At 40.2% G+C, this 26,878-nt stretch overlaps 1 protein-coding gene across 2 annotated transcripts in view; it reads left to right on the forward strand.

Moving 5' to 3' along the window:
• cacna2d3a (calcium channel, voltage-dependent, alpha 2/delta subunit 3a) overlaps positions 1–26,878 on the forward strand; it is a 303,523-nt gene that overhangs the window by 46,630 nt on the left and 230,015 nt on the right. For both annotated transcript variants that reach the window (XM_061980175.1, XM_061980183.1), the window contains one exon: positions 23,752–23,868. In XM_061980175.1, the coding sequence (XP_061836159.1) occupies positions 23,752–23,868 (117 nt within the window). The remainder of the gene's footprint in view (positions 1–23,751; positions 23,869–26,878) is intronic.

Below are 26,878 nucleotides of genomic sequence, written 5' to 3' on the forward strand. Positions count from 1 at the left end.
TGCATCTGCACACGTGTAGGAATCCAGGGAATGCGGAAAAGCTTTTCAATTCAGCTCTTTCTTCACCACAACGTATGACTGCTTATGTTGCGCTGATTCGCCTCTCAAGCTCGCGTTCCCGCCTTCCCTCATTCCTGAACAAGATCACAAAATATACAAACTCCTCCTCCCGGTGACAGACCTCGCTCCAAACCCGAAAATGTGAAATCTACCCTTTTCCGTCAAAGAACCATGGCCACAGACTTTGAGGTGCTGAGTATCAGCTTTACAATCCAGCCCCAGCAAACCCTAGAGATCTGATGGAGAGCTTGATGAGGCCATCAGAACCACATCTTCTGCAAAAAGCATAGATGAGATCCTAAGGCCCCCAAACTGGACACTCTTAACGCCTTGGCTGCAGTAATTCTGTCATAGAAAACTGTGATTGAAACCAATGGCAGATAGTAGCCCTGATGGAGGTTCACCATGAACAAGCTTATGTTACTGCTGGCAATGCGAACAGGGCTCCTGTTCTAGTTGCACATGTCACGTAGTAGAGTGCAACGGATCCCGTACTTCCGCAACACGGCCCACTAGTCACTGCAAAGGGCAGGGCCTAATTCCTTTTGCAAGTCCAGAAAGAACTTGAAATGACTTACAACATAATCTTTTATAACTCAGTAATGAAATCAACACAAATGACATTTTTAACGGCATAAAACAGCACAAACCTTTGAGCCTAGTTTATGTGTGTAATGTGGGGGCCAACTTCACGCCACTAGTCATTTAACTCAAATGATGAAACTACAATTAATACGTAGCTTTCAGAGTCAAGTACATCTCTAGGAAATTATGTTTGTTCTTCTAAGCATGTGTTGTTTGGCGTGTATACCTCTTCGGTGTAAGCAAATGAATCTGTAGCTTGTATCAATGACTATAATAACAATAATAATTTACACAAAAATGTGTTTTCAATAATAAAAAAAAAGAACCTTTAAGCTGAATAATTCCCTTATTGGAAATATGTGATCTATTGATTCTACTTTTTAACAAAGACTTTAAAGTACTGTATTTAAAAAAAAAAAAAAAAGAAAAAAAAAAGGACTGTATTTACATTGGGGACAGTAGAATAAGTATTTTATCACCTGCAGATTTTGTGAATTAACCCCTTTACAAAGATAAAGAACAGACCATATTTTATATAGTAGTTTTATTTTTTATTATAGAGATAGAAAAACTGTATGAAACATACACACAAATAATTAAAGGTTATAAATTGATGTGTATTAGATTGAGGTGAAATTATTTGATCCCGATGGTTGACTTAGTAGGAGAACAGGGACAGTTGTAACATGTTTGACACTTATGTTTGTAGGGCTGAAACTAGGGTTGTTAACGATTAACCTGTCATGATCCGTTGCCCGGATCATGTTTTGTTTAGTTATGTTCTATTAGTTCCACTACCTCAGTTCTGTTTTCAGCACCCCTGGGTTTGTGTTTTGGTTACAATGGGTGCTAATTAGTTTCACCTGCCTCTGATTAGTGTTCGGCACGCTCACGTGCTGCTCGGTCTGGCTTCCTTATATGCTATAAATTACGTTGGATGAATTATGGTTTCTATGCTTTTGATTCCTGTGCCAAGTCTCGCTTTAGCTTCCCATGCGATTTGCACGCGTCTTGTTTGTTTCTTGTATGTTTGTACGGTGTATGACTAATGGACATTAAATCATATTCTTACCTGCACGCTTCGACCGCGGTTCCGTCTGCATCCCGGGAGAATGACCCACGCAGTAAAATACGACCCCGACGTGACAAAAGGAAGTCAGCTGAATACAGTTTTCTCGCAACAGACTTCGAGGAGTTTAATGAAGGTACGTGGAGGGTGCTAAGAGCAATGGAAGCGGAGACGCTCCGATATTCGCCCAAGGAGAGGGAGAACATGATGTGGGGCCACGGAGGTTCGCTGGTCCCCATCAACTCCCTTTGAAATCGCCACATCGCCGTACCGGACGCGTCAGCAAGGACGGAAGCCGTCCAAGAAGGCTTCGACTCGCTGTCAGGACGCACCAATCCCGCAAATTCCTCCTCCAGACCGAAGCAAGCCACAAGCAGCCCAGTCGTCCTTGCTGCTGATGTTTTGTAATCCACTCAGTCATTTTGCCAAACATTTCACCGACTGCGCTGTGAGCAAAATGGACACCAACGCCGATGACGTCACTCTGCTGGTGCCCTCTGATGTCGTCACCGGTAATGACGTCAGACAGCAAGAGGTTTTTTTTTGCAATTCTTTCTGTCAGCCTCCTGCTAAGGACATACTTGCAACCATAGCAGAATATCAGGACATTTTTTTACAGACTCGCTCACCAGGTCTGTCCCTGTCCTCCAGGACTCAAGCTCCGCCCCCAAAGACTCTGGTGCGGCACCTAATGAATATTGCTCCATCCACTGCACTGATTTTTTCTTCCTGTTCTCCCACACAATCTCATGTGGGGAGGAGCAATAGACTCTATGGACAATCAAGAAGGGAGGAATCCACCCACCTGTGAATCTCCCCCCTCCCACCCTTAAAGACGGTTCCAGATCGCACAGGTAGCGTCCGGTATCCACTTCCTGGGGGGGAGGCTAGGGCTGATAGCTGTGCTAGGCCCCCCTTGAGGGGTACCCCTCAAGGGATGTCTGTTTGGAATCACAGATGTTGTAGAGCAAAATAGGGAAGCAAGGAACCTGGTACACGATCCATGGCACAATCACAAGCACTGAAGCAGCTGGTTGTCGAAGTGAATCCACAGAGTGATAAGTTTCAAGGTAGATGTCGCGCTACCAGTTCTTTTTTTTTGAAGGAATGAATGTATTTATTTATTGTCATTGCTTTCAAAAAGACTATGCAATGCAGTTTAGCAGCACCACGGATAGCAGCATCATCATTTAAATTAACAATAAATAAAAACTAGTATACTAATAATATATATGACAATATAAAAGTATGCAATTTCAAAAAATAGATACAAAAGTAAATGGGACACATATACACATAGTCCTAGTTTGCCTTGTCAGTTGAATGATGGGGGTGATAAAGGTTATAGCCTGTGGATATAAGCTGTTTTAGTCTGTTTAGTATGTGATTATGATCCAGTGCGATGCTGGCCTTCTTTGTCAGACAGCCAGTGTAAATGTCGGTGAGAGCTAGCAGTGGGGAGCCGATGATGCGTTCTGCTGTTTTCACCAACTTCTGCAGGTTGTTCCTGTTCTCTTGAGTGCGGCTGGCAAACCACACAGTGCAGCAGTACAACAGAATGATTTCTATAATTGACCTGTAGAAGTTTGTGAGCAGGAGTGGAGGGAGAAGGACCTGTTTCAGCCAATGTTAATTTTGATAACAGTTTTTGATTTATTCTTAGTCATAGTCTTTTGATGAAAATGTATTAGTTTGTCATATTTTAGTCATCTGAATTAATTTAGTTTTAGTCTAGTTTTAGTTGACTAAAATTACAGTACATTTTGTTGAGTAAAATATAAAGTTGTCCTGAAAGCACTTTTATTAAATGTTTATTATTGTAGAGCATCTCAAAAACTACATTGTTAACAAGACATGCACTCCATGAATATTTCAATGTGTACATTTCACACTAACCTCATTGTGTGTTGTTATTTTAGCTGAAATTATGCATTTTTTTCATATGTTGATTATTATATGTATAACATGGTCACATGAAGAAACAAGTTTGTTTTATTCTATATTGTGCACTGAGTGTGCACAATTTGAGTCATGGCCACTGTACCGTTTAAATATTTAATCGACTAAATTGGCAGTTTATTTTGGCATTGTTTTCATCAACATGCATTTGTTGTGATTTGTTATCGGCCTATTTAGTCAAGGGAAAATAGGCAATTGGCGATAACTTCGACGATAATTCTTAGTCAACAAAATTAAGACTGGTTTCAGCCACCTCAGGAAATACAATCCCTGTTGGACCTTCCATATCTGACGTTTTGTGTGCGTGTTACAGGAAAGCTCTGCTGAGATGTGCACGCCCAGGAACCTGATATTGTCCACGCTCTTGACCTCCTGCCCTAGAATGCAGAGGGTAAAGTGTACTGTCCGTTTAGATTTCCTGAAGTCAACTATGATCTTTTTTTGTTTTGGAGATGTTGAGCTCCAGGTTATTGTCAATACAGCGGTCTGTCAGGTGTCAGATCTCCTCTCAGTAGGCTGTTTAGTTGTTCTCTTTAGTGAGTCCCACAACAGTGGCATCATCATCATACTTAACAATGGTGTTAGTGCTTGTGAGGGGGAACAGTCATGGGTGAAAATGGAGAAGAGTATTTGATTCAGGACACATTCCTGTGGTATGCCTGTGCTGAGGGTGAGGGTATATTTCCCCACTTAGACAGTTTGTGGAAGGTTTTTGAGGAAGTCCAGTATCCACAAATACAGTGAACTGCCCAGACATAGGTGTTTTTATTTTTTGCACAAACTTATATGGAATGACTGTATTTAAGGCTGAGCTAAAGTTTATAAAAAGTATTTTCACAAATATATTACTACTGTCCAGGTGTGTAAGTGTGTAATCGCCCTGAGAAGAGAGATGTTTGAGTATACAGATACACGGACACAACTTCGTTCTGCTCACGTCTGTAATGACTGCAAGTAATAAATCAAATACAAAACATGTACAAGTACCCAGTATTGCAACAAATAATCATGAAATGCACTCCAGTATTATACAAATATACATTCAAATAACAATTGAGTAGGTATTCCTGTTCTTTGCACTAATAGATTTTAACTTAGCGTAACAATAACGGAAGATGTCTCAATAAGTAAATACGGAAATTAACCACATACAGTAAGTAGTCTTGTACGGCTTTAGTAACAAAAGTCACTTATCCTTCCTTAATACTAAACCGACCCACTTCAAACATTTTTAAATACTATAAAGACACACTCAGGGGTTTACATAAAGGCGCTTGTACCTGAGAAGGGAGATGTTTGAGTATACAGATACACGGACACAACTTCGTTCTGGTCACGTCTGTAATGACTGCAAGGAGGAAGTCAGGTGTCCCCAGTATAGCTTCCAGCTCAATGCGGCACCTGCTGAAGCCCTCCAGTACTACAATGGGTCTTATTAATGCTGGCATTACAATAACATTAGCTCCATATACAAACTCTGTTTCCATATGAGTTGGGAAATTGTGTTAGATGTAAATATAAACGGAATACAATGATTTGCAAATCCTTTTCAACCCATATTCAATTGAATGCACTACAGAGACAACATATTTGATGTTCAAACTCATAAACTTTTTTTTTTTTCAAATAATAATTAACTTAGAATTTCATGGCTGCAACACGTGCCAAAGTATTTGGGAAAGGGCATGTTCACTACTGTGTTACATGGCCTTTCCTTTTAACAACACTCAGTAAACGTTTGGGAGGAGACACATTTTTTAAGCTTCTCAGGTGGAATTCTTTCCCATTCTTGCTTGATGAACAGCTTAAGTTGTTCAACAGTCCGGGGGTCTCCGCTGTGGTATTTTAGGCTTCATAATGCGCCACACATTTTCAATGGGAGACAGGTCTTGACTACAGGCAGGCCAGTCTAGTACCCGCACTCTTTTACTATGAAACCACGTTGATGTAACACGTGGCTTGGCATTGTCTTGCTGAAATAAGCAGGGGTGTCTATGGTAGCGTTGCTTGGATGGCAACATATGTTGCTCCAAAACCTGTATGTACCTTTCAGCATTAATGACACTTTCACAGATGTGTAAGTTACCCATGTCTTGGGCACTAATACACCCCCACATCATCACAGATGCTGGCTTTTGAACTTTGCCCCTAGAACAATCCGGATGGTTCCATTCTCTGGTTCTTTTCCTCTTTGGTCTGGAGGACACAACGTCCACAGTTTCCAAAAACAATTTGAAATGTGGACTCGTCAGACCACAAAACACTTTTCCACTTTGTATCAGTCCATCTTAGATGAGCTCAAGCCCAGCGAAGCCGACGGCGTTTCTGGGTGTTGTTGATAAACGGTTTTCGCCTTGCATAGGAGAGTTTTAACTTGCACTTACAGATGTAGCGACCAACTGTAGTTACTGACAGTGGGTTTCTGAAGTGTTCCTGAGCCCATGTGGTGATATCCTTTACACACCGATGTCGCTTGTTGATGCAGTACAGCCTGAGGGATCGAAGGTCACGGGCTTAGCTGCTTATGTGCAGTGATTTCTCCAGACTCTCTGAACCCTTTGATGATATTACGGACCGTAGATGGTGAAATCTTTAAATTCCTTGCAATAGCTGGTTGAGAAAGGTTTTTCTTAAACTGTTCAACAATTTGCTCACGCATTTGTTGACAAAGTGGTGAGCATCCTTGTTTGTGACTGAGCATTTCATGGAATCTACTTTTATACCCAATCATGGCACCCACCTGTTCCCAATCTGCCTGCACACCTGTGGGATGTTCCAAATAAGTGTTTGATGAGCATTCCTCAACTTTATCAGTATTTATTGCCACCTTTCCCAACTTCTTTGTCACGTGTTGCTGGCATCAAATTCTAAAGTTAATGATATTTTGCAAAAAAAAAAAATGTATCTGTTTGAACATCAAATATGTTGTCTTTGTAGTATATTCAACTAAATATGGGTTGAAAAAGATTTGCAAATCATTGTATTCCGTTTATATTTACATCTAACACAATTTCCCAACTCATATGGAAACAGGGTTTGTAATACAATGATTTACTGGTGCCATTAACAATAAACATTTTAAGACTGCAATTATAAAATGAGGTAGCCATTCAACTCAAGAGATTACTCTGCTATTTACAATTACTGCATTCTACTAGTGCCTATAATTACATCCTGTCACATACTCTGTTTTAAAATTAAATGTTGTCCTCAAGATCCTTATGTTTAACAGTAGATTTTTAACCACCATTAAACATGTGCCAAGACTGGTTTAAAAGCTGGAAGTATTTTGATACATTATGTTGTTGCACTTCAAATATGAGCAAACAAGGGTTTACAGACTGGAACTCTTTTGATACATTTAGTTTTTGCACTTCCCAAAGTCTTAAGCAGTGGTAACTGTTGTAAGTGGGTATACGTCTACGTCCCGTACAAGTAGGTGCTGGTCGTTGACACTGGTTGTGTCCATATCTCAGGTATTGCATCAAGGAGTGTATAAGCAATACTGTAACAGGATGGAGTTCCAAATTTGTCATATTGGAAGATCTTTGGTGGTCTTTGCTGTCGCTCATATCTCACCTCTGCTTCGCTTCCTCTCGTGTTATTCATTATAGGTAGTGGTGTACACTACTCAATATCAGTTGAGTTGTCACTGAGCAACTTGATTTTCCTGTTGGTTGTCATGAATGTCCTCTAATGGCAATGGTGTTGAAGCTCAGCTTCGGTCAAGTTCACTAGCGTCGTGTATCATGACAGGCATCTCTTGAGTTGGTTCAGATTGCTGAGCTGGGAACCGAGGTGGCGAGTCTATGAAATAGTAATCATCCTCATCATTATTTTCCTCTGAATCCTCTTCCACTTTATCAGTCACTGTCGTTTTACTTTTAACTGTCGAAGTTGGACGCACTTCAGCTTCCAGCGGCAGGTGATCACATGGCAAGAGAAGGTTACGGTGGAGAATCCTTAACTTTCCTTTCCGACTTGTCGAACCACAGTATAAATAGTGTTTTCCCATTGATTTCCGAGTTTACTTGTGCCCCCGCGAAGAGTCATGTTCTGCACTAGCACACGGTCACCTGGGTATAACACTGAACTCCTCACCTTCCCATTGTGGAGAGTTGAAGCCGGCAGTCCGACAGCGAGGCAGGCCCAAGATGGCGGCGAGGAAGCGTGAACGGTGAGCAAGCGGCGAGGCGGTGCGCGCCGAGATCGACGCCGCTATTGTTACCAGGTGCGTGGAGCGCCCAGCTGGGCACAATTTAATAATCACCTCACACTGTGTAAAAGGGCGTCAGCCGGAAACGTCAAGGAGAGAGGCGGAGATCACAGGAGAAGCAAAAGAGATCGGATGCTGAACGAGAGCGAGAGAGAGCCACAGGAAGACGAAGACGCACGCGACTGAAAAGTTGGAGCGACAGAGGAAGCAGGACACTGCAAGGCTGAAAAGCAACCCGCGGGAGACTTTGACTTATTGAAAAATAAAAAATTCTAACCTGCGCAATAATGTTCTTCCTTGGTGGTCCTGAGAACCCGCACGACAGCCAGGAACTGTCACATTTGGCGCCCAATCTGGCTGGACCACCGGAGGCGGGGAAGGACGATCTTCTGTGGGCTCTCGTGGGGTCGCTCACGGAGCCGCCAGCGACTCCAGGAGTCCCGCCAACAGTTGCGGCTTTTGCAGGTGCTGGCGGACTGTCACACCCATCATATATCTTCCTGTTTCTCTGGGCAGATTTGTGTGCATTTTGCCGTGCAATTATGTATGCCTCTTGCATTCCTTTTTTCCACTGGTTAACATACTCTCTGTGACTACCCCTACCTGCTTCAGTGGGCAAGTTAAACAACATGTCAATGGGTAACCTTGGGTAATGGCCATACATTAGGTAGAATGGGGAGAAGCCGGTTACCTCTGTTTGTGTGCAGTTATAAGCGAATGTTAGCTTATTTAGGGAGTCTTTCCAGTTTGTCTTGTCTCTGTCTGCGATAGTTTTCAGCATCTGCATTAGTGTACAGTTGAAACATTCAACTTTTCCATTTCCCTGCTGATAATAAGTGGTAGTCCTCGACCCAGCCACACTACAATATTTGCTCAGTTGTGAGAAGAGTTGGTTTTCAAACTCGCCCCTCTGATCGTGATGGATGTGTTTTGAAAATCCAAATTTAAGGGTGTAATCATTAAATATTTTGTCAGCTACAGTTTTTCCAGATTTAGATGTAGGGTATGCCTGCGCAAAGCGGGTAAAGTGGTCTATAACTACCAATGCATACTCATGGCCACACCTGCACCTATCGAGATGAAGGAAGTCCACTGAAACAAGCTCGAAGGGCTGTGTGGTGACAATACTTGTAAGAGAGGCCTTTGTCTCACGGCTAGGTTTTTTCTGTTTTAGGCAAGTACAGCTCATTACATATTGCTCTATTTCTCGCTGCAGTAGGGCCAGAAAAAGCCGTCTCTAATCAATTACACTGTTCTGTCAGTCTATTGATATCCCATTTGGTCATGTTGCTTCTTTAATACTGTAGCTCTGTGTTTTTCAGGCAATAACAGCTGTTTTCTTCTAGCGTTTTTTCTCCATAATGCTCCACTTCTATCCGTCTCCAGTTTGTCCCACTCTCTGAGACGGCTCTGTACACTGAATGTTCTCAGGGTCTTGCTCCAGACACCTTACATTGCAGCACTGGCCTGATATGGAAGTCATATTGCTGATCATGGCATATATGTGCAGGTGTTAATGACATAACTGAGATGTCTCTAGCACCTGGCAGGTATGTGACCGATATAGCTATTGACCACGAGGCACTTGAGTCTGGTGGTGTATCTACTGCCTGAGCAGTCGCTCCAACTGCATCACAAGACATTTCTTCTGTGTACTCACTCATTATGGTTTCTAAATTAACTGGCATTTTAGACAGGGCGGTACTTAATGGTGAAGTTAAAATCAGCTAATTCTGCAACCCATCTACTCCCTGTGGCATTTAACTTAGAAGTGGACAATACATAAATCAAGGGGTTGTTGTCGCTGTAAACTGTGAAGAAGGGTGCATAACAAAGATAGTCTGTGATTGCCCTCTTCAGAGCGAGGAATTCCAGTTTACCTGAATGGAGGTTGTGGTTCCTCTCTGCTGCTGACTAGGTATGTGAACCATATGCGATTACACGTAGCTTCCCATCCTGCTTCTGATACAGCACGGCTCCTAGCCATTTGTTTGAAGCGTCGGTGTGAAGTACAAGTGGCTGGGAAAAAATACGGGAAGGCTAGGACAGGTGGTTGAGCTAGACAGTTTATTAGTTGCTCGAGAATTTGTTGGTGTTACTCTTTCTATTCAATGTGTACACACCAGTGTACCCTACCTCTGGCTGCATCCTGGCTGATCCGGATTATTTCTACTACGTTACCCAATATTTACTTTACCAGTTTCACCTTCTGTGTGTGTGTATGCTAGCGGCTCTGCTTCCACCGACAGAAACAAAGACATTGGATAACTGACAAGAGGCTTCACTTCAATTATTTAATTCTGCTATAGGTAACTCAAAAAGTGATGGCCGCATCCGGCTCAAAGCTGCTGCCACCAGGGGCACTGCTCCGTTGTCCAGCATACCAGGGGGAGTGAAGCGACAAAGGCGTGGGTTGTGGGGGGTTGGGTACGTGTGTGTGGTGTGTAATTTCGGTTAATGAATTTTGCGTGTGTAAGCCTGATGATTCGCTTTGTTCCATGACCTCGGTGCTTGCAGACTATTAACACAATAACATAGCCAGTCAGTCCAACAAAAGTAAAACAACAGAACAAATCCATGAAAGATGGGAAAAGGAATTTGGAGCTGTGCTGTCCTCTAGGACAGTCTCTTGGCATTGATCTCGCCAGGTCACTCCAGCAGGGAAAACAATCCATATTAAAATGTTTGGGTTTGAGCGATTGGAAACACATTTTAACTTTTCACTCTTATTGTCCATTTCTGGTCCTAAAATTAATCATACTACACCTTGCAAATCAGACAGCTTCTTCAATATGTTATCCAGTTTCCATCCATCCATCAATTTTCTCCTGCTTGTTCCTTTCGGGGACGCGGGGGGGTCGCTGGAGCCTATCTCAGCTGCATTCGGGCGGAAGGCGGGGTAAACCCTGGACAAGTCGTCAACTCATCACAGGGTCAACACAGATAGACAACATTCACATTCACATACACATACACACTCGGGCCAATTTAGTGTTGCCAATCAACCTATCCCCAGGTGCATGTCTTTGGAGGTGGGAGGAAGCCGGAGTACCCGGAGGGAACCCACGCAGTCACGGGGAGAACATGCAAACTCATCACAGAAAGATCCCGAGTGCAGGATCAAACCCATGACCTTCGTATTGTGAGGCATATGCACGTGATGCTGTTATCCAGTTTGTGATTTAGTTAAAACCACAAGTCTGAGTGCCCATAGCTCTACCCATCTTTCAATCTTTGTACCAGCTTTAAGGTACCTTGAGCAGCTGCTAGCATCTTCCAATTTATTGATACACAAAGGCAACATTTACTCGAATCAGCAGATGTCCTGTTATCATGGTTCCGAATAAGTAAATGTCTTCAACGTCCTCGTCTGAAAGAATCGCCAGGCATGCTGCTGTCAACTTCTCCCAAGAGTTTGTGTCCAGCAACAAACAGGCAGGTTCCCTCGAACTCAAGAGAAGAGAAGATCATGTCAATTTCGTTAACAGGAAAGTTTATCAATTCTATTGTTTAGATTTTGGACAACATTACAAAAAGAGGCTCCAATAAAGTTAAGACAAGATGAGACAAGCAAAAGCAGGTAAGGGGAGAAGGAAGGAAAAGTGTCCGTCTTCTTGAGAGCCAGAGACAAAGAGACAAAATAATTAATCACGTAAGTGTGTTTTTTTTAACCTGGTATCCAAATACTTCTTTTAATATTGGGTTTAATTTAGTACAACAGGGTATCAATCACATGTTAGCAAACTAAATCTAACTGAGTATTTTCTGGCTTCCTTGTTCATTTCGAAGTACATTTATAGTGTGACTGACCGCTCTTAAAAAATATACCACAGGAGATATGCAATGGTGCTCAAGCGGTTAACATAAATTGCTGATTTTGGACAGAGGTTTGAGAGGGAATGAGACACAGATTCAAGCACAGTGAGATTGTGTGAGAATGGGCTTAGGTGAAATGGGCACCAGAGGCGTGTTAAATGAGCTGGGATTTGGGGCGACAGGGTTTAGTATTAGTGTGAAATGAAGTTTTTAACCCTCCATTAATCACGTTATTATCAAATCCCAAGGAGCTAATACACATTGTTGCACATACCTGTATTATGCCACTTGAATATGGTACAGCATTATGCAGCATTGAACTGGACCAAAGAGAGCGAGCAGCCTTTACAGACTCAGCTGCAGAAAAAAACATTTAAGGCAGGGCATAACCTTTTTTCGGAGCGAGTTGGGGCAAACTTTTTCAACCTACAATGTATTTGCTTCACGCTGAACAATGGCTCTATGACCACTCCTACAGTACGTAGAAATAATCTTCCTCTTACTAAAAAGGCACAGCTCATCCCAAAATCTAAAAAAACAAACACATTAAGTGTAGTGCTGTGTCCATTTATTCAACTCTTGCATGTAATCAAGAAGACCAGCTACAAGCGTTGTGGCAAGCATAAAGAACTGTACAGCTTCACTTCTATTGGGAACAGAAGCACTGATGTCAACCTGAACACTGAAGTATTCATTCATACTGGGAGACCCGCTAGGGAACAAAAGGAGCAGAACAACAAAACAGTTACTTTTCTGCCTGACTGTGTTGATATTGACAGCAGTTTTTAATTTAGTTTTAGTCAAAGTCTTTTGATGGAATTTATTTTAGTTTTAGTCTAATTTCAGTGATCTTAAATTGATTTTGTTTTAGCCTATTTTTAGTCAATGAAATAACACAACATTTTAGTCAACTACAATTACAGTAAGATTTGTCAACTAAAATCCAAAGTATAAAACGTAAAGCCTCTTTAAAGTTTATTTGAAAGCACCTTTATTTAGACTACCTGCAAAACATTTGTGTAACTAAAAGTAGCACGATCTTATGGTCAGGAATGATGCAGTTAAGAAATGTTTTTCTGCACATGTAAATACAAATATACTTTATATTATTCAGGCAGTTTTTATTTTTTATGCCATGTCTCTAGCAAAGCAGGTATGTATTTCTGTTGTGAAATTGAGTTACAATGCATGCCTTTATTATAATTTGTTTATGAACGCTGGAGAACCGGTGTTGTGCCCAAAATTGATTCCCTGCCAAAAATTTATGACTGTCACGGGAGCGCGCACCACTCGCTAAAGCTGCACTGCTGGAGCTTTGTCTGTCCACAACTTAATACCATTTGAATGGTATTAATGAGATTGTTATTGATCTGATGTTGATGTGCTAAACCTTTTCCTTGTTTAAATGCTACATACAGAAAATTAAGTGTACTTTGTTCATGCATATAATAAATAGTAATAACATGTTTGGATCTATTCATTAAATCAATGTATTTTTGCCTGCCAAACAGTGATTTAAGGTAATATTTTAAAATATTGACATAGCTTTTATATGCATAAATAACTAGATCACCCCTAGGAGTATTATATATATCATAATAAACTACATACTGTTCCTGTTTACATGTTAAAAGGCCTTTTATAAAGTTGAAATCATTCCCAAGCAACAACTTAGTGGGTGCCAAAAAGTGATTTAAAGTTATATTTTAATATTGACACAGTTTTTCTGTGCATTAATGATTAGATTACTCTGAGGAGTATAGCATATATCATAATAAAGTACATAGTGTACTGTTTACATGTAGAAGTACACTTTTGAAATGTTTAAATCACCTCTAAGCAACAACGGCACAGCAGTGGAGATCGTTAGCAGCACCATGTTCCTGGGGGTGCAGATAACTGACAATCTGACCTGGCCCCTACACACCGGAGCTCTTATAAAAAGAGCTCAGCAGCACATGCACTTTTTACGTCGGATGAAAAGAGCACAGCGCCCTCCCCCATTCTCACCACATTCTACAGAGACACTATAAAGAGCCTACAGACCAACTGCATCTCTGTCTGGACTGGAGCCTGCAGTGCCCCAGATTGGAAGTCTCTGCAGAGAGTGGTGAGAACGGCGGAAAAGATCATCAAGCCATAGGATGATGTTCGAAAACCGGTTGTCCCGACGCTTCGATAAGAAAAGAACCGATTCCATGGATTTGAATACCTTTTTGAGAACCGGTTCCCGTTATGGAAGCCACTATACCGTATGTCCGCGACCATAGGGCGCACCGTATTAAAAGGCGCCGTGTCAGTCACGGGTGCTATTTCTGTATTTAACGCATAAATAAGTCGCAGCGTATTTTTGTGCGCAGGCATTGTTAAACATACACTAGCTTAAAACATCCATCCATCCATCCGTCTTCTTCCGCTTATCCGAGGTTGGGTCGCGGGGGCAGCAGCCTAAGCAGGGAAGCCCAGACTTTCCTCTCCCCAGCCACTTCGTCCAGCTCTTCCCAGGGGATCCCGAGGCGTTCCCAAGCCAGCCGGGAGACATAGTCTTCCCAACGTGTCCTGGGTCTTCCTCGTGGCCTCCTACCGGTTGGACGTGCCCTAAACACCTCCCGAGGGAGGCGTTCGGGTGGCATCCTGACCAGATGCCCGAACCACCTCATCTGGCTCCTCTCGATGTGGAGGAGCAGTGGCTCATCACTTTTCTGCAGAACTTTGCTGTAAAATTCTGCTTCTGCGTGTGCCCCTGACATCCGTGTCTAGGGTTGGCTGCTCTGTAAACAAACGCGCCCACTCTGCTTTGTGCCTTGTCTGCCTGGAGCTGCTGTGTCATAGTCCCTATGTCACTCAAAAGCGTAGATTCCAATCATTTCAATATTTTAACAAATTAAAAATGTATGGTAATTTTAAAATGGCACTGCACATTCATAGTTTTGATGTTAAAGGTTTTTTAAAAAAGTATAATTTGGAAACATTCGGCGGGCCGAATCTAAAAGCTTAACGGGCCGTATTCGACCCGCGGGCCGAATTTTGCCGAGGCCTGCTCTAGGTTGTGCTCAGGTAGGAAACCACCAAAATAACTTTATATAATCTACTACTCTATAAATTTGAAATGCAAAATATGAAAACCTTTCCATAAAGTGGGCCAGAGTGTCAACATAAATCAGTCCCTTATAATCTCTTCCATCACTTTCCCAATGTGCTGTTAAAGTTACAATGAAACTGATTTCCCTTTTTTTATTATGGAAAATAGTGCAGTGGTATGTGAGGTAGCTTTCCTGACATGGTCATGTTATGTAAACAGCATAGCCATTCCTGTTTCAGGCACAATAAAGATTATTGAAACCAAAAAAAGGCTTTCAATAGATGTGATTCATATGAATTTGTCTACCGAGAAAAGCTCTGAGCTAAAAATATGACCATGAAGTCAGCTAATTGTTGTTATAAAATCAGGCTGGTAAGTGACAGAATGAATAAATATTGCCGTTGTCACCTACAGTACCAAGAGCGTTTGTTGCTGTGATTATCATATGAAGTGATTTAGCTGCTTAATCATCAGTTACGATGTGATTGCATCAATTTAATTAGTCATTTCTGTTGCATGAGGGAGCAAATCATATGCTACTTGTGGTATACCTGCCATAGATATGTTATTCCCCTGTCTATGGCAGGTATACCATAGTTATTCAAATGTTTTGGGGCCAAAACTCGCTTTCTTACTCGCACTTACGACGGTTGTCCTGTTACCATATCCAAGATAAGTTTGATGCCCAAAACTGTTAACTGGCATCACATTAATATCAAAAGAGACCGTGTCGGTTTCATTTCAAAGACAAAAATATTTTTGTAGTTTATGAGAAAGGGGTCGTGCAGCGGGGATAAAAAGATAAGGAAGAAAATCCCCACCAGTAGAGGAACTTAACATTTATTACAAACAGCAGGTTTATCCACCTTCAATCCTTCAATCACATTTTAAAGTTGGACTTTTATCTTCTTAAAAAGTACCTAGAGGAATCCAACCCACTTTCCTCTAATCTATAGACATACTTAAGAGCTTTTAATACTTTTTAGGCCGTTTGGCCTTGCAAAATCACATTGTAATAGTACAAAAATATAGCACTATCTTTGCCTTTGCCTTTACTGCATTAATCACCTCTGGCTTACTTTCTCATCAGTTTGTTTGTGTTTGTCTGTGTACTAATTAAATTTATGGAGGCGTTGCAAAGCCAGGATTATGACTCGAAAACATTCATTCGGTTAGAGATATATGACAACATCATGTCTTGTTGCAGGGATGCCCATTACTTCGATCATGATTTAAAGGTGGCTTGCGATCTACCGGTCGATTGGAGAAAGACTGTGGGTCGATCACGAGGCATTAAAAAAGACATTAATAAGCCTGTCATCCATCTTCACTATGACATTTGTCACTTGATTGACATACACAACCACCAAGGGACTTGTAAAATCACCGCTGATGTAATACCAGCGCGAAATAGGAAGGAACTGGCGAGGAGGCACTTTTAACAGACCACAAAATCCAAAGACCAACTGCACAGTTCTGGTCTTCACTGTAAAAGTCCTGCTACATCTTGCCTGCAAAAATAAAATAAAGGTCTCAGAAAAAAAAACGTACAAAAGCTCGCGAGCCACCGAGTTTGCCTACAATTTAAATCTTCTAAAGGGGATACAAATAAGTATTGGAGCAAGACAAATAAGCTAGAAACGAAACACTTTCATATAGGAGTAGGACTTTTTGAAAACGCGTTGTGCAAAATGCGTTTATTCAATAATACCATTTAAGGTACACCAAAATATATTCTTACCTGCAAGAAAGACGGGGTATAAGCACTTTACATTCATATTGAACACCTTTAACATCTTGTTCACGTTAACAAAAAACCTGTCCGTTCTAATAAACATGTATCCACTTTCAGTGACGTGCGGTGAGGTTGATGGCTGGTGAGGCACTGACTTCATCACAGTCAGATTTACAAACATATGAACCCTACAGAGTATCTTATTCACCATTTGATTGGCAGCAGTTAACGGGTTATGTTTAAAAGCTCATACCAGCATTCTTCCCTGCTTGGCACTCAGCATCAAGGGTTGGAATTGGGGGTTAAATCACCAAAAATGATTCCCGAGCACGGCGCCGCTGCTGCCCACTGCTCCCCTCACCTCCCAGGGGGTGAACAAGGGGATGGGTCAAATGCAGAGGACAGATTTCACCACACCTAGTGTGTGTGTGACAATCATTGGTACTTTAACTTAACTTTAACTTTACACATACAAACTGCAGCACACAAAAAAGCACATTTAATAAAAAAACGTTATTATGGTCTTACCTTTACTTATAAATGCGCCGCTGTTGTACTGGATTAATGAACCCCCTGATGGGAGTGTTATATCAACTAAAGCCCTCACTTCAACTTTCCACGTGCAAGATTGAATCTATTTAAAAAAGTGTAACCGAGGGTTTATAAATGTCGCCTATACTGTATGAAACTACAAAATAACAAACACGGAGGCTCCAGTTTACACGAGGACCACTTTATTTACCTTCTTTCAAAAACTTCCGCTCCACTCCAACGTGTCAAAATTCCGCTTTTAGCGCCTTCAAAATAAGAGCTCAAGGCATATACTGTATAACAGCGCATAACAGGAACTTAACATCACAAAGAGGAAAGCCCATGAAAATAGGTTACAAAAGTTATTTAATAAGAAGCCAAAAAGTGCAAAAACAATAATGTTCGTGTTGGAGGAGTTGTGAATTAGATACACCTGCAGTCTGCAGGTGTACCTAATGTTGTGGCCCAGCAGTCATTCACAACTCCTCCAACACGAACATTATTGTTTTTGCACTTTTTGGCTTCTTATGAAATAACTTTTTTAAATAGATTCAATCTTGCACGTGGAAAATTTAAGTGTGGGCTTTAGTTGATATAACACTCCCATCAGGGGTTGCCGTGCGTTCTACGGCGGGGGTGCAGGAGGCGAGCCTCAGCCAGTGCGTCTTTTGCAGCCGTTTTATGATCGCTCAGCACAAGAAATACTTTACACACATACAGTTGTTGACAAAATACACTGTACATTACATACCTCAGCTAACTAAACTATGAAAATGTATACTATAGTTCGTATAGCAATACGGTCTCACTGCACAGCAGACCAGCAGTTAGCCGAGTCCGTCCATGTTGAGGCACTGAGTGACGTGCCTCGACTGGCTGCTGTTCACCGCACCGTCTCTTCTCAGTATTTGAATGGCAAATGTGAAAATTCAGCGATTTTGAATAAAAATAATCTAAAACTGGTGAAGTTAAATGGAAAATAACTTTATAGTATAATCACTGGATACATTTAACAATTTAATATATATTTTTTTCTTTTTAATTTTTTTTTCTTTCCATGATGGCAGGTGAGGCCCCGCCTCACCTGCTTCTAGTGACTGCACGTCACTGTCCACTTTGTCCATTGATATAATTTATACATGAGGTAGATGACTTCGACTCGGTCTTTGATAAGTAGCTTGCCTGCTGAAAAAGTGGTTTGCTCTATTATTTTCCTGCTTGACTTATCAATCAATTGAATTTGAAATGTGCACTGGTTCATCCAGGCGCCTTTCAGAAGGATGTTTTTTCAACCGTCACCAGCATATGCAATTCATATAAGTTGTTTTTTTCAAAGCACTTAATGTATTCTCAAAAAATATACATTGCAACCTACAATGTTGAACACAAGCCAGGAATATTTAACGATTTTTTCTCATTTAAAAATAATTAAAAAAAACTCAAAGTCAGGTTCTAGGATAGTCATCACACTTGTCCATACTCTATAATTCCATCACACAAACATTACAGAAAACACAAAGAAAGAGCAGAACTTACTTGTCGAGTTTATGAGTTTAAATGCTCCCAGAGCTCAAGCCTCCCTAAATATGCTTTGTGATATTTGTGGAGGCTGAATTAAATTGAAGAATGATGTCGATGCTTAAACTGCTTTGATTAAACACCTCTTGTTGCATTTGATTTTAGACATTCCACTCTATACTTCATAAATGATTTTTAAACTGATATGTTGTTGCAAATGTCGCACAAAAAAAAAAGTGTATTGAGAATCACACAGACTGAGCAGTGTTGTTCAAATTGTACAAATGTACCTAATAAACTTAACATACACATGTATTTAGGTTGTTACTAGGGATGTCCGATATTATCGGCCGATAAATGCTTTAAAATGTAATATCGGAAATTATCATTATCGGTTTCAAAATTATCGGGATTGGTTTCAAAAAGTTAAATTTATGATTTTTTAAAACGCCGCTGTGTACACGGACGTAGGGAGAAGTATAGAGCGCCAATAAACCTTAAAGGCACTTCCTTTGCGTGCCTCATACTTGGTCAACAGCCATACAGGTCACACTGAGGGTGGCCGTATAAACAACTTTAACACTGTTACAAATATGCACCACACTGTGAACCCACACCAAACAAGAATGACAAACACATTTCGGGAGAACATCCGCACCGTAACACAACATAAACACAACAGAACAAATACCCAGAACCCCTTGCAGCACTATGTCTTCCAGGACGCTATAATATACACCCCCGCTACCCCCTACCCCCCACCTCAAACCCACCCCCCCAACCCTGCCCACCTCAACCTCCTCATGCTCTCTCAGGGAGATATGTCCCAAAATCCAAGCTGCTGTTTTGAGGCATGTTAAAAAAAAAAAATGCATTTTGTGATTTCAATAATAAATATGGCAGTGCCATGTTGGCATTTTTTCCATAACTTGAGTTGGGCAACAAAATTAGGCGTAATAATGTGTTAATTCCACGACTGTATATATCGGTATTGGTTGATATCGGAATCGGTAATTAAGAGTTGGACAATATCGGAATATCGGATATCGGCAAAAAAGCCATTTTCGGACATCTCTAGTGGTTACCGATGTTATGTCAGCTCATTTTATTCTTCTACTTTGTTAATAATGCGATTTTCAAAAGAATGTAACTCTCCCCATGTTGTGCAAAAAAATAAATATTATTAAGTTCTCAATAGTAATATTTGTGGTTAGCGGTGCTTGTCCTGTGTTGACATTACACATCGCACACCAATGTCATGCGGAACTGTAGTATTTATGTCGAAGATGAAAAGTATCTTTGGGACAACAGAGTTCATCTCCATTTAGCAGTGCCCGGACAATTGCAGATAGCTTATAGCAGTCCTCTTACCATGAAGTGCCAGGTCCTTAAGTCTTTTAATATCACTCGTGTCACCGCCTCACCAATGCAGAGATGTGTCATTGGTGAGGCGGGAGTTGAAGTTTAAGCACATCAAAAAGTTGCCCCACCAAAAGTTGGTCAACTTGATTCTTATGGTGAAGATACAGTAGCGGCAAGATTAGCCGCGGTGTTGTTTTTAGTGGTGTTCACCCTTAACCCAGAAACGGTAGTCCTGCTTGGTGACTATCGGTATTGATTGCCACAACACAATACTGTAATAGAAGACAAGACACATCCTGCACGTTAATTCATATAAGACAGATAGATACAACTACATTTAAAACTGAATCTAAGCCAAGAATATGTGTAATATGCTTATTTTTAAATAAAAAAAATACAAATAAAATCCGCAATGTAGTGAAGCCACAATATTTGAAGTGCGTGTGGCGAGGGACGACTGAAGAATAGATTTAGATTTGATAGCTTTTTGAGAATCTCATACTATCTTACTGTGTGTGGCATACACTGCATCTAAATTTCAAGTGCAACATAATGTTTCACCTTCTCGGTGGGCTGGGAGCAAAAGTAATTCAATTGACGGGAGAGAATGCTACCTGGCCAGAATCTGTCCAATTTTGCAGCTTTTTTCACTAAACACATGTAAAAAAAATAATAACAATGGCCCAATAATGAGCAATATCACATATCATTGATAAGAGCACAATAATTTCAAGTAAAAAAAAAATAATAAGTGGGTTCTCAACAGCTATGAACCTTACCGCACGTCACTGATGTAACATGTAGTTCATTGTCAGATACAAAAAGTAGTTAATTGATGTTCTTCCAAAAACACTAACACACACTGTACAAAGCAGATATGGTGTGCTGAAAACAGCATATTTTGTTCGGGTAAAGGCATATTGTTTACAAATTCATTATAAGTGTATACAAAATAAAGTAAGTTGAATAATTTGTAGTGCATTACAAATTTTAATAAAGTCTACTTACTAGGGGTGTAACAATTCCTTTTAACAGCGATTTGATTCAGAATCAGTGGTTGCCGATATGATTCAGGGACATTATTGTTTTTTTTAGAATGATACGATCCGAAACTATCCAGTGAGTTGAAATCAATTCAGTAACTTTTTATCATGTTTATTAGATCCCCTGCTTCCTAATTTCCATAGCCTCCTTTATCCATCGCTTGGATTTATTTGTTTAAGATGAAATATCTTTTATTTTCCTTGGTTGCCAGTTGTTGTGTTATTGCTTCATGGTGCTGTGTTGAGGAAGTTGGTGCGTCGCCGTAGCTTAAAGTTTGGTTGTGGCTTTATATAATTGTATTGTGTTTTTAGTATTTGTTGTGGCTTTAGCAATCGTGTTGTAGCTGAAAATTTTTGTATAGTAATTTATGGTATTATCTTGTGGAGATTGCATTTGTTGTGACCTTTCTCAACCACCGTCAATATCCGCCATTTTTGTTTTGATAACGCTACAGATGGGCCAACAGACTTGAATAAAGATTAACGTTCTTATCATTAAAAGTGCTTAACTTCATATAGTCTTCCATTCTAAATCCAATGTGTTTCTTTTTCTAGTATCAATAAAATCAATCGATTCCCTTTTAAAACGATCTTGGATTGGTAGTAGGACTGTTAAACGATTGAAATATTTTTCCCGATTAATTACAGTTTGTTCATAGTTAACTCAAAATTAATCAAGATTAATCGCAAATAGATATATTTTTTTGTCATTTATAAGTGTACCCGAGACAGATCATTTTCAAATTCGTATTACCATAACTGGAGAAATACTTTGCTTAATTGAAATATTTTTTTAACACTATGCTTTTTAAAACAGCTCAACACTAAAAGGACATAAATACAATATAAATGAGAATTTAAAATGATACCTGCAGAGTGTTATCTTGCCAGATTTTATATTTTGTAGGAATACAGAATTTGTATTCCTGCTGTAGAAGCCCTTGCTTTCAAATGAGGTACTACTCCTCCATGTTTAGATACCAGTTTCACTTATTTATAACACAAAATGTGGATTGTTACGATCATGCTTTGATTGTCAAAGAAGTTTGGTAATGTAAAATGTGATATTTATACCTGACTAAATGCTTCTGATATTCTGTACATTACACGTTGTACAAGTAATCATATTTGTTTTGAGGCATGACAATGTCTTAACCTTCTCTATTTATCAATACGTGTCATATTCAGCCTGATAAAACATTTTGTAATCATAGCATATTATTGAAAACATCTGCCACAAAATGTCCTGTGTTTTCATTTTGTTACCGTTGCAGATGTGACGTGCAGCGCTTTTAATGTGAAGCCGGAACGGTGATTGGTTTGAGAAGGTGTCTTGACTTGTTTTGACGACAAGACTAAATAATTATAAATATTTCCTGACTACTGTCTGTCTCCTGCATCTGTCTTTCCTTTCTGTTCAGCTTTTACCCCATCTTACTAAAGCAGTTACAGTAACAATCTACATGTTATGTTATTAATGCACTCAACTGTAATGTAAACTCGAACTTGAAGCTCCTTCGTCCTGTAAGCAGCAAAGCACACCAGCCTGCATTCGCTCCAGTGACGTTGTCTCACGGCGATTGAAGATAAAATGGTTTTGTATTAGCAGGAGAACGACGTGTCATGGCTTTGGATATCATATTTCCATATTGTTACCTTTTCTTTGAGCATTTCTGCTCGCTACTTTCCTGCTTGTTGCTCAACAGTGACTGGACGCAGTGGACGCCATTAGACTTCCTCACACTGCGGAATTGTCCGAGGGTCAAAAAGGAGGCATGTGCGTTAATCGGGTGATTAAAAAAATGTGTGCCGTTAATTACATTTATAGTTAACGCAATATTAATCGCATTAACTTTGACATCCCGAATCGATACCTATCATCGGAAGGCAAACTTGCTGAGCACAGATTGATGTAGTTGAATTTAAGGAATATAAATTGATATAGCGATCAATCGTTACTCCTTACCCTGGGGACAAAACCCAAATCTCAAAAACTAATGGATCAGTACCCTTCCTCTCATGAGTGTGTCCCTCTCCTCACCCTGCTCTTTTGTCTGACACAGTACAGGAGCAGCTAAGAGCATGTGCCTAGAATAAGCGAGGGCACACATTTGGAAAGTACCATAATATTCTGTTAAATTCCCTTCCCAGTGAAACATCCCTGGCAGCAGCTTTGCACATATCTCAGAAATCGTATCATATACTCCCTCGCTTAGATCATCTATGTATATTCATAGACCGGGTCTTTCTTAGGTTATGAGGACATACTGTAGATCTGTCTTACAGCCCCTATGGGAAGCAAGTGTGTGTTGGAATTAACTAGACTTAATGTCACTGTCCCCAGTTAAGGTGCTGGTTATGGCAAGCACGTGTAATTAGGCTTATGTTGGATAATATGATTCTGTGTCGTGTAGTAAGCCACGGAAGCAGTGTGTCACCGGCACTTTCTGTGTGGTTCGGAAAGTGTGAAGGTGGTTGATATTTCTCTTGGCTGATCTAAATGCTTTTGATGTATTGTACAAATAAATAATTGAGAAAAAAAGTGATTGCCATGTTAACATGGTCAATATTGCAAAACTGGTGTCAGAATAATTCATTGTTCCTTAAATTTTGAAATGCTGACATTTTTAAAAGCAGTTCAGATGCATATTTATACTCCATCTGATTGCTGTGCTCATTTATCAGACAATAACTCAATAAAATACCAGTGAACAGCAGCGTAACCTCATGCAACACAAAGGCGGTAATTGTAACAATGTACAATGTATCTTGCAGAAATACAAGGAGTTCGAGAGGGCAGTGCGGGTGGACGAGATTGATGGGCTGCGTCTGGTGAAGAGACTCGCTGATGACATGGAGGAGATGTTTCGCAAGAAAGCTCAGGCAATGGAGGTACACACAAATACTACATCCTATTCACTCAGTCTGAAAATGGTTATGTCCACAGGTACGCATACCTTTTTAAATTGATTACCAGGCAGTACCGTACATGCCTTGGCATCAATTCAGTGGCTTTTGTAAGCGGCTCTGCCGAGTCTTTTTAGTACCTGAAAGAATGTGTCATGTCACATTGCCTCTGTGAAACTGGACGCATCATATGTCTTGCCTTTGTGCATATGTGTGCACAAGAGAGATACCCGGACAACTAAGTGGGTAAGGTGATAGACTGCGAAAGGTTGGTGATCTCATTTTATCGATCGAATTGAACCAAGCATCAGTAAGTCAATGGCTGCTTCATGGTGAAGCTCTCAACTGAAACACAACCTATATTTGTGTGCTGATCATCAACGTGGTCGTCGTGCTCTGCAGGTGTTTGCTTGTTTCTACTTTGATAAACTGAATTGGATGTATACAATAAATACAATTATACTTTGTTTTTGCTAAACTTTAATTCAGCGTTTAGTCAACATGTCTTTTATAATGGTTTTAGTTCGGTTTTGTCACGATCGGGGCGCATGATGATGCGGGGTTTTGTTCTCCCAAGATGCAAGGGACGAATCCGGACAGAACTTGCAGGTAATGCTTGATTTAATAATAAAACAACACAAAACAGGTACAAAACAGAAAACAAACCGACTGAAAAAGGTGCCGAGCGCACCGGAAGCTAAGGCTACAACTTAGCAACGACTATAACATTTAGCAGGGGCTAGGAGACAAGCAAAAACGTACTTAGCAGTCGCGTGACACAAATAAAGAAACCAGGCTGACTAACTGGAAAAGGCAGGCTAAAATAATGTCAGTGATTACAACAGGTGCGCGTCAGAAACACAAGCGGCAGGTGGAATTAATATGTAACTATGGTAACCAACTCAAAGGTGCACAGACAGGAACAAAATGAGTCCAAGACTAACAGAAAACACACGTGACCCGAAAACCCAAACAGAAATATGATCCGGGCAGGGGATCATAACAGGTTTAGCAGCATTGCGGCCACGTACATACCAAAGCCCAATTTAGCATTGGTTCGAACGCTGTCATCATAACAGATTTCTGGCCGTATTTGTCAAACGACCGTAATGTTGAAGTTTATATATTGTTACCAAACCTTTTACCCACAAATATAGAGTCTAAATACATTTGTTTTTCAGTTTTTGCCCACTGATTATGTTTTTTTGACATTTTAAATTAATGCCATGGCAGCATATTAATTTGAATTGGCTTCACTGTGGTAGAAGATATTGAACACTTTTCGTTTCCCTTGAACCTATCAACAACCTATGTAGTATTTTTTTATTGTTCATACGAGATTATTTATAGTAAATACAATTATTTACATAACTTGTAAAATACTAATAATACATTATTTCTTAATATCTAATTATAAATCTACTTGAACTGCAGTTGTGTTAGTTGTGTCTTTTACGCACACACACTCAGGCTTCCATAGCCAAATCTACTTCTGGTTTTCCAAGAGTATTACAGTTAACCTTTGTTTATGGCTGCTAATTGCTTCCGGGCCTATCAATGGTAAATTAAGTAAACATTATTAATTGTAAATTGACTATTTATAAAGCTAGAGCAAAGAAAGCATGTTTAAAACGTGCTAAATACAGTTTTTGATGCGTTCTAAACATGAAATACCACACACATCGTCACCTTTACAAGCCGCAAACTATGAAACGCAATGTGACGAGGGACTGTGGTGCACTTGTACTCACTAGGCCCCTAGCATGTTACTACACAAGTCATATTAAAAACGGAAATGGGGCCACAAAAAGCCTACGGCCAGCCCAAATGATTACTATAATAGTATAACTGTTTTTTCTGACATGTGTCACATTTAAACATTTTCTATCACATCTACATGGAATGAAATAAGAAGTTGGTTTCCTCTTTGCTCGAGGGTATTTTTTTACGAGATTCTGACAGTTTTTGTCAGACACAGATGTTGAATGTGAAGGTCTCCCTCACAATCTGGATTGGTTATTGGTGAAGGTGAGCTCAGGACTCTTTTCAAGCCAGTCATCAAACTCATAGAACCTTCACAGACCTCGCTGTGTGCAGTAGGACAAGCTCATGGAGGAAAAAATGTTCCTTTAGAGTTGGATGCAGATCGATCTAAATGTCTTGGAAATGTAAAGAGATATGATGTAGATGGGAAACAAAGAGGTTCTGTTTTGTTTGTATGTTTGTACAAACTGCAGAAAGTACTTAGTATTGCATACAAATTGTATCCTCCATGGTTCAGGATGTGTCCTCAACATGGCTCCTTTAGCTGTATCTAGAGCTCCAGGGGACAGATGGACAACATGATGGTAACAGAAATTGGATTTCTCTGGGAGAGTCCAGGCAAAGAAATCAAGCAGAAAGAAAAATCACAGATGGTGATAAAAAAAAAAAACCAAAACATTTGTATGCTTTAGATTCAGCACTACCTGCTCTATTTTATTCTGCATCATTTGATACCCTTTCATGCTCAAATTATAAGCATGCCTGTTTCAAAGTATTTGAGAGCAGTCACGCTTCCTTTCATTGACATGCTTCATTTCTCAGAACATGAAGCAGATACAACTATTCCATGCTAGAGCTGCAGCTGTTGATTATTTTAGGGATAGTGTAATGGTTTGTCCGATTAATCACTTAAAACATACTTTATAGCCTCTCTATAGTGCATTTTACGGAACATAGTTATTATGAACATATTTTTTTCCTTTGCCATAATCTTCATTCTTTAATTTGATAAATTTATGCTGTCAACCAGGTTTGTTTGGTGTACCGGTACTAGTAAATAACGCTACTATACTCCCTTTGAAAAATAACGGTTACCTTTTTGCTTTTAACAGACATGATGGCGCACCGTCGTCACATCGTGACATTGATGGTTTTACGAGCGGAGGAGCATATTCGGCAGAGCACAATCAGAGCACAAACATAACATTAAATAACATTTTGGATAGAAACC

This window comes from Nerophis lumbriciformis, linkage group LG01 (genome assembly GCF_033978685.3).
Source record: "Nerophis lumbriciformis linkage group LG01, RoL_Nlum_v2.1, whole genome shotgun sequence".
Lineage (NCBI taxonomy): Eukaryota > Metazoa > Chordata > Actinopteri > Syngnathiformes > Syngnathidae > Nerophis > Nerophis lumbriciformis.